General features: G+C 33.1%; 1 protein-coding gene across 2 annotated transcripts in view; it reads right to left on the bottom strand.

Annotated features, from left to right (window-relative positions):
- Nucleotides 1-10,000, bottom strand: part of LOC127062864 (uncharacterized) — a 250,092-nt gene that overhangs the window by 40,716 nt on the left and 199,376 nt on the right. For both annotated transcript variants that reach the window (XM_050991800.1, XM_050991799.1), the window contains exons 4-5: nt 5,611-5,924; nt 4,357-4,536 (exon numbers count right to left, since the gene is read on the bottom strand). In XM_050991800.1, the coding sequence (XP_050847757.1) occupies nt 4,357-4,536; nt 5,611-5,924 (494 nt within the window). The remainder of the gene's footprint in view (nt 1-4,356; nt 4,537-5,610; nt 5,925-10,000) is intronic.

Genomic DNA, 10,000 nt, shown 5'->3' with positions numbered 1-10,000 from the left:
TTTATACGTTCGTCTTAATAACTTGTAATAAATATAAACGAAAGAAGAAAAAAAAAGAAATCAAGATTATCATAATAAGTGATTCAGTAAAAAAGACAAAACAAAGTAAAGCAAAGAAAAAAAAGGGGGAAAAGGAAAAAGAAAGAAAAAAGAAGAAAAAGAGAAAACGAAAGACCGATACTCTACTCGTCCAGCAATATTTACGATCGCAGAATGTCCAAAGCAATATCATTTATAACACAGTATCGACGAGAGATATCAGGAGAAGGCGTTTTCGACGATACGAACCACCAAATGCCGTCGATAAATTTTCGGATCGAGATTTAAGATGAGAGACACGCGTTCTCGTATATGTGTGTATATGTGTATGAGCGCTGTTAACTGTGTCTATGGACGTCTCACAATAATGTCGAAGGGTCGAACCAGCAGGATCCGTCTTTCGTTAAGTTGGCTATGTGTCCCTTATCTTTGACGTTGGGACGTCGTTGATGTTGAAATCCATCGAAAGAGAAAAAGAGAAAGAGATAGAGATACAGATAAAGAGAGAGAGAGAGAGAGAGAGAGAAAGGTTGAAACATATGTGTACGTGTATTGTACGTGTATATGTGTGTTTGCGTGCATGTAAGTATATATGTACATATGACGTTGTAGGGTGCACGGATACCGTCCTGCAGTTGGCAACCCCTATTGCTTTTGGCCTAATCTAGCTAATCCTCTCCACGGCGCCGATTTGGCTTACCGGCGTGACTCTCCCCTCTCTTATCTCTAACCGACGATACTAACTCACGTGTTACCCGTCGCTTAAACAGTCCCTCAGGGCACGAATTAACGACGCGATCGAGCCCAATAGTCACCATGGCCGGTTGTGGCGAGCCACCAACGAGCTCGATTATGGCCTTGCGAATTTCTTCTTTTTCTTCTCTTTTTCTTTTTTTTCCTTCTTCTTTTTTCTTCTTGTTTAAAAACTTTTTACACGTCGTCAAGGACGTTAAAATCGAATTAATCAAATCCGACAACATCTTTAGGGTAACCGACGTTTTGTCGTAATCGCAGGCTTTTTATTTTTTTCTCTTCTTTTTTTTTTCTTTTACTTATTCTCTTTCTTTCTTTTTTTCTTTCTTACAGGATTATTTTTTCTTCTTGATTTTTTTTTCTTTGTTCTCAAGATCTGTCTCCTTTGGAAATTATTTCAGTAGTCTTTAACTTTTTTTTTCTCTTTTTATATTTATTTGAAATAGAGGCTGAACGTTAAAACGTCATTTTACGTCGAGGATCAGAAAATCGAAAGCTTTCATTTCGATATATCCGTTTGAGATCGATTAGAGTCTCTCGTATCTTCTCATCGAGATACCATGACGATGTATCGAATTTCTCCAATCGCAGAGAGAGCGAGAGAGAGAGAGAGAGAGAGAGAGAGAGTAAGAGTAAGAGAAACGATTTTCTCTCTCTCTCTCTTTCTCTCTCTATCTCACTTATTTTTATTAAACTATATCGAGTTTCGTGATATTCGTTATCACGAATCTCTCTATATTACTACATACGCAGGTTATCGTAGAAGCCAATAAAATCATAGAAAAGAAAATGAAAACCGATAGAGATACATTAAAAATGAAAATATTAAATAGTGTGACTAGAACTATTATATATTAGTTTTTCGATTTAATGCCCGTTATCAATCGTTCTATTAGATTTTTTGTATTAATTTTTGTCATCGAAATAATTTCAGAATCGATTATTTATAATTTGATAGTTAAAAATTGAGATAAGAAAATAAAGAAAAGATAACGACCGTCTATTTGATTTTTTTGTCGAGTTATTAAAAGTACGTAAGTAAAGAGAAGTATTTGTAGGTATCGTGATACATGTTTATGTATGTAAATGTAAGATAATTATTTTAATGATTTCTCGTGTAAAAGTAAATAGATGGAATTAAAAAATAATTAACTTACTAAAAAATTTATATATATATGTGACTTTATTATTATTATTATTATTACTTAATATTTCGTAATTATTTCATATATACTTGTTAAATTGTATAAAGCTGCAAAATAATTTTATTTCTAACACATAACTAGATATAAAATATCATGAAATAAACAAGCAAAAGGAAAGGAAAATGTTAAACACAGATCTTATTTAGAAGTGTCTTTCATCGATCCCTAAAATCTTCCTTAGATACTCCCTCTACCTAATAATTAAACAAGGAAACACTTGAAAGTGTGATAAAACGGATTAGCATCGTAAACGACGGTGAACCATGTTAGGATTAAAGCGAATGGGTAGGTTACTTTAAAGTAAGTCTAGCGAGAGAGATAGACAGACAGACAGACAGACATACATACAGACATACAGATAGAGAGAGAGAGAGAGAGAGAGAGAGAGAGAGAGAGAGAGAACACCAAAGAGAGATAGAGAAAGATAGAGAGAGTTTAGAATCGTTAGAAGCTTCAAGAGTTCGTTCCTCCTCATTACGAAGGTGTCACAAATCAAAGTGGTATCAGAGACGATGTCTACCAAGTCTAACATTATGCATGAGATACAATATACATACATACGTACATACGTACATACATACATACATACATACATACATACATACATATATACATATATACAAACATACAAACATCATACATATATACATATATAGAGAAATCCAGAAAGAGAATGAGAAAGAGAGACAGAGAGAGAGAGAGAGTTAGGGATGGTAAAATGGATATAGAGGGGTATAGAGGAGAGTTATAGAAGGGCTCGAGGTAACGGGGGTAGGTGGGACGAGATAATTAGCAAGTTAACACGAGTCGGTGCCTCTCGAATCCTGTTACCACGGCTGTCGCGTCAATGTTGGTACGGTTTAGGAATAAGGAGGATGGCTGCCTTGAAGCAAGCTCAAGAGTTAGAGAGAGAGAGAGAGAGGGAGAGAGGGAGAGAGAGAGAGAGAGAGAAGGAGAGAAAACGGGGTTGTTGGGAAAATGTTCTCTAAGGGGGTAGCAGGTGTGGAAACGAAGCGAGACGTAAAAGGGGTTGAGTATCGTTGGTCTTACGTAACTGTTCGCGAGATTCCGATAGATAAATATTGACAGTGGATGAAGCCCCTTACCACCCTAAACCCTTAACGTTTGGAAAGCCAACGTTGTCTGTTCAGAAAGAGGACATTGCTTTTACTATATATATGTATGTATGTGTCTGTGTATGTAGGTATGTATGTACGTATGTATAGAATGTGATCATTCGATAGGAAATAAATTGTTCGATGTATTATTATTTCGTGTAAATGTTGTCGAAACTTGGTTATTCATTATATTAGAATATTTAGAAATTAAATTGATCCTTCTATATATATGTGTGTGTGTGCCTGTATGTAGGCTTGTGTGTAGATATGTATGTACGTATGTATAGAATGTGATCATTCGATAGGAAATAAATTGTTCGATGTATTATTATTTTATGTAAATGTCGAAACGTTTTTTGGTCATTTATTATAATATAATATTTAGAAATTAAATTCATCCCTCTATATATACATATGTTTATGTGTGTACGTATGTGTAGAATGTGATCATTCGATAGGAAATAAATTGTTCGATGTATTATTATTTTATGTAAACTTTGTCGAAATGTTTCTTGGTCATTCATTATATTAGAATATTTAGAAATGAAAATCATCCATCTCGTAATGCGTGATATTATTTTCTTTAGAATAAATTATCAATGACAAAAAATTTGTTTTTCAGAGAATAGTTTGATTGGTTGGGATATTGTAGAATGGTTTAATTTTGATTTTTTTTTTTTTTTTAATTTGTTACGGCAAGTTTTTACTTTCTTTTCTTTTCCTTTTTTATGTTCTAATAATATAGTAATAATAATAATAAGAAGAACGTTAATATATATATATATATATTAAAATAAAAAAAAGAATCAATTTTCTAGATCACTAAGTACATATCTAATCGCGTCCAGATGTCAGAAGAATTTCTTCTATCTTTCGTAATTCTCGTAATTTCATTTTTAATCCATATATATGTACATATATAATTCATAATGATTTAATTTAATTTCTTAACCCTTCTTAATTGATAATACATACTAACATACATATATATATATATATATATATATATATATATATCCAAAAAAAAAAATAAATCGCCAACCATTACCTCTGAATGAATTTAGAATAACGAGAAAAAAAGAAAAAAAAAACACACAGAAAAAAAGGGGGAAAAAAAAGAAAAATTTTGAAAAAAAATTGAGATAGATATAGAATCATATGAAATATACCTTCTAAAAAGAAATTATATATATGTATACACATAGATCTATCGAAAGATATTCATAGAATGTTCTTATTACCTTAGTGAAAGTAAGGGTTGCTATCGGTGGTAGTCGAGGTAGGTTCGGATAATAGAAGCTTCCCGCGGGATGTGCCGGGTACCGGGATGTGATTCTGTAGGCTATTCCTTGAGGTTGCGTAGGCCAATTGGCAGCCGTAAATGTGAACCCGTTATCCGTTCCACCGTCCAGAGGATCGAGCTGAAGAAAGAAAAAGAAAAAAAAGAAAGAAAAGATACGTACACACGTACACACACTCATCCATCTACTCACTCACATTCACATAAATACATACACACACACACACACATATACGTATCGAAAGGTACTCTCTCTTCTCTTCTTTTAAGGAAACTTCGATGGTTTTCTTTTGCGTATTTTAATGAGACGAGGGACCACTTCGAGTGGATTTTCTGACAAGACAAACATATTTCTCTTGAGGTGGTAGTGTCCCTTAAATCACCAACCCTTAACTCAATTCCCGAATCCTTTTCCAATTTCTTTCTTTCTTTTCTTTTATTTTTTTTCTTTTTTTTTTTTTACTTTTTTTTCTTCTTCATTTTCGGACAAATATTTCTTCAAGAAATTTAATATGCAGTACGATCTCGTCGAAAAGGACTCGTTTTTTCTTCTTCTTCTTCTTTTTTTTTCTTTTTTTTTTAATTATGTACGTATATATATGTGTGTATGTACGTGTGTGTACATTGGGGTAGGTCGAGTTAATTTCCTTTTTTGTCGACAAGGAAAACTTGGAAAAATCCTCATATCTTTTTCTTTCTTTTATATTTCTGATATAACAAATCACGATCTTTTCTTTTCTTCTTCTTCTTTTTTTTTTTTTAATTGACATACTTCGTATAAGATATTGATATCTCTAAATAATCACAAATTTCCAAATCCGATTCCGTCCATCGGCAGATAAAAAGTTAATGAACTTTAAAAATAATCGGAATATTTGTAAAGCACGATTATATATTGAAGAATTTCGAATTAAAAAAATCGATATTGAACATTTCTTTAGGTTTCAAATTTCAATAATCAATTACTTACAAGTTACGAGAAATGTAACGTTTACCTTATTTCTGATTTTAAAAATGAAGCAAGTGAAAATTTGTATTAATGTAAATAACTATGAAATTTTAGAAATTTATATGAAGTTATTAGAAATTCAAATTCATATGAAAGAAGAAAAAAGAAAAAGAAAGGAAAACATCAAAAAAAAAAAGACGAAAAAAAAGAAGAACGAAACAAAATAAAAGGATTGATGATCGTTACCTCGACAGTTACAGTGTCGACCCAATTTCCTTCGACGCAAAGTTGAAAGGAATCAACACCGACGAACCAATCGGGACTCGGATTGATTCTTGCCATGATGCTTATTAAAGTATGGTTTCCATCGAGAAAGGCTCTGGCAATGCTGGTACCCTCGCCCTGTGGTATAGGCGGTCCCGTAAACGAGTGAAGGGTGTTTTGAGATTCGCCACCGGCATCCAACCCGTCAGCCCTTCCAGTTTCCACGTATAATCTCGCGCCCGTCGAAAGTCTTTCACCCAATCTATAAAGGGTGTACGTGGAGTCGTGCGTTCGACCTGGAAGGAAACGAAAGGAAAGAAAAAAAAGATAAAATTGTATCAACGTAGAGAGGTTCAATAACGACGATTGTACGTAAATATAAATATATGTGTGTGTATTATTTTAAAACAATTTCTTACATTTTTTTCAAATAAATTATTGTAACAATAGTAATGTCTAAGTGATATAATTATTCGATTGTTATCGATTAATATTTGATTGAATAGATCAATCAAAATTGATCGTATATATAATTATTTTCTCCCTTTCTCTCTCTCTCTCTCTCTCTTTTTGTTAAAAGTGTATTTGAAAATGGATCGATTAAAAATTATAGAAATGTTATAAAAGAATTAGGTACGATTATTGCAGTTGGATATTTCGATTTTGACGGTGGAAATAAGAGAATTGTTAAAGAGAATCGTTTAAAGTCGATTTTTTCAGTTCAGGCACTCAAAAGAGAAAAAGAGAAAGCTATATATATAAAGACAAAGAGAAAGAGATAGAAAGTATATATTCATACGTGTAAGAGAGAGGAAGAGAAAGAGAGAACTCTAGACACTTACAAAAAGAGAGAGAAAGAGAAAGAAAAATGAGAGAGAGACAGAAAGAAAGAAAAAGAGAGAAAGAGACATACAGAGAGAGAGAGAAAGAGAGAGAGAGAGAATAATCGTACGTGGGAGGGAAGAAGGATAGATATATAGAACAGGGTGAATGGGAATGGGGTATGAGATGGCGTAGACGGGAAGCTGCTCGAGATAGGCGAATTAATGCGCTGAGACCGAATTTATAGTCAATTAATGCACCGCCCGAGAGAACGACAGAGAGAGAGAGAGAAAGAGAGAGAGAGAGAGAGAGAGAGAGAGAGAGAGAGAGAGAGAGAGAGAGAAAGCAAGAGAGAAAGAGAGAGAGAGAGAGAGAGCATCGTCGTCCGACACTCCGGAAATAATGCACCGTTCAGAGAATGTCGAGAGTAGATAGGAGGGGGTAGAAGGGTAGGTGGTATAGAAGCTAGTAGGGTCGTGTCGTAGTATACGGTGAAAAAAGTGAGCGAGGAGGTGACGAGGAAGGGACGAAGTAGGGATCGTGAAGGGTGGATGGTGAGGTAGCGAGGGGGAGGGGGTGGTATAACGCGTAAGAGGGAAAATTCGTAGCGTGTTGAAAAATTTCAGCTCCGTCCGTCCCAAAGTGAGATACGGTTCGGTTCTCGTTTCGATTCGAGCTAGCACGAAGGTGGTGATATAGGGATGGTAGTAGTAGTGATGGCGAAGGTGCTGCTGCTACGTTGGTGATGGTCGTGATGGCCATGGCAATGGTGATGGTGGTGGTAGTGGTGGTAGAGCCGGCATTCATCGTCACGCACGATTTAACCCATCGACGTCGAATAAACGGCCCTACGCGGAAGAGAGAGTATGTTCCCTCGACAAAACTAACGTCTATCTACTTCTTCTGTCTCTCTCTCTCTCTCTTTCTTTCTTTCTCTCTCTATCTTTATCTTTCTATCTATCTATCTTTCTGTATGTCTAGTATCTTTCGTTTTTCTTTCTTTTCGCAATCCTTTGTCCTTGTCTATCTTTATTGTCTATCTTTATCCTCTTCGTTTTTCTTTTCTCATTCGTCTAGCTTCGTTTCTTCCTTTTTTCTTTTTCTTTTTTTCTTTTTTTTTCTTTTCGTCTTTTCTCTCTTTTCTTTTCTTCTTCTTCTTCTTCTTCTTTTTTTTTCTTTTTTAATCTTTTTTCTTTTTCAATCTCGCATACCTTTCCGCGAGAACGATTAGCCGTTAAATGCGAATTTTGAGAATGGATACGGTGCGGTGGTATTAGGCCAGGGAGAAAAAAGAAAAGTGAGTTTTCCGTTCAAATTATTTGTTTTTTTTTTTAATCGATTTTTTATTTGTTTTCCTTTCTTCTTCTTCTTCTTCTTCTCTTGTTCTTCAATATCTTTTTTTTCAGGGTTAAGTACTATTGAATATTCGGTCGTACGATCGATCAACGGTGTAGATCGTCGATTTTGTTTTTTCTATGAATCGATAGATTTTGACGATCTGACTTTTGTATAATTTTTTTCTTTTTTCCTCTCTCTCTCTCTCTCTCTCTCATTTTTCTTTTTTTTTCAAGTATGATCATACCACGAATATGTAGATTAATTTTAAACTTGGAAGATTATTTTTTGTCGAATCTATTTTATTTCTTATTTCAATCGCTTATTTTTTATCATTTTACATTTTTCGTTAGATTAATAAGCAATATTAATAAGTAAATAAATTGATAAATTAAATTAATAAATTTGATCGGTCCCTTAAAATTCTGTAGAATTTTTCAATATTCTTTGAATATAAATTTGTTATTAAAAATCATAATTCTTGTATATATATTTTTTTTCTTTCTAATAGACATATCTAATATATATATATATATATATATATATATATATATATATCCCATTCGCATTAATAAAAATATCAATTTCATTTCGTATCCTACGACGTCGTATGAATAAATCGATAAAACGAATATAATCGTTGAATATAGTCCATTATTTAATTCGCGAATATTTATTTCGCCAAAAAAGAATCGACGATTTTTGACTTTACGATCCGTCGAAACAAATAACAATTCAAAACAAAAAAAAAAGAGATTAAAACAAAAACTTATGGAATCACGAGTTACATTAATCGCACGAGTTCACAATAATCCTTGATTTATTTTCAACGACAAGGTCCTCGAATTAAAGTCATTTAGTTTATGTTAAATTAAAAACAAGAAAAAACTACTTGACATACATACATACATATTTACGCACACAGCATTTTAATTTATCGATTTACGCGAATCGTTGGAATTCAATGCATTTTAATCTCTCTCTCTCTCTCTCTCTCTCTTTCTCTTTTCCGTAGAAGTAGGTAATACATATAACCATTTACGAATTTACTTTTCATAAGGATCGAAACGTTTTTGACGAGTTTCTCTCGACTTTATAGTTGCCCCTTAATCTCAACCGGAGTTTCGTTTCTGAGACTTAATTAGTTGCAAAATTTAGTCAAAGCTACGGACGAAGGGATGGATACGTACATACGGTGTACGTTTCTCTTTCTCCTTCTCTCTCTCTCCCTCTTTCTCTCTGTTTCTTTCTCTCATTCTCATTGGCGAATGAGAGAGCAAAATAGGGGGAACCGTAAGTGAATTCGAAGGGACTCGAAAAAGGATAAGGGTAGAACGAATCTTGGTTAAGGACTGCCAACGTACGAATTGCCGCTAAAAGGCAATTTAATCGAGTTACAAAGAGACCAAAGTGGAATTCAGAGGATACTTTTTGATTACGTCTATTCTTTTTTTTCTCTCTCTCTCTCTCTCTCTTTTTCTCTTCACTCGGATTAGAGTGACTCTCAGAGAATTTCATAATAGAACGCTTCGAGGCTATCTTTCAACAACTTTTATTTTACTTTATCGTTCTTTATATTCTTTATACTTTATACGCGAACTTATCTACGAAAAATAAATCGAAAAATAAATGAGAGATATATAGTCTCTCTTTAACAATTACGAACGAATTTATCGAACTGTGAAATAATAAGACTTTTGGCATACGATGTAACGTATGTGTAAAAGAAAAAATAAATTTAATATCTTTAATAATTATGAAAGAAAATATCGAAATATCAAAGAACAATACTTATAACATGTAATGTAATACGTGTAATGTAAATATATATATATAAGTAAGTAGATACATATATTGAATTTATAATGTTTATATCCGACTTTAAAATATATGAAGCGAAAAAAGAAATTATGTTTTATTTATGAAACAGTTTTTCACTTAACATGCGTTACTCACGGACGAAATATGAATAGAAAAAAAGGGTATAAATAAATCGTTTGTTTTTTTAATCATTATGGCAACGAAGGTACTAAACTATGAAATAAAAACGCTGTGTCGCCTGATGTAATATATATTATATAAGAAAAAAGTATATACATATATCGAATTTATTACATTTATGTCCAACTTTGAAATTTATTAAACTAATGAGGAAACTATATGTTTTATTTATGAAACACCATCTCGACGAATAACTTTACCTTTTGACTCGAGT

Source organism: Vespula vulgaris, chromosome 3 (genome assembly GCF_905475345.1).
Source record: "Vespula vulgaris chromosome 3, iyVesVulg1.1, whole genome shotgun sequence".
NCBI lineage: Eukaryota > Metazoa > Arthropoda > Insecta > Hymenoptera > Vespidae > Vespula > Vespula vulgaris.
This window is presented reverse-complemented; position numbering and strand designations above follow the sequence as displayed.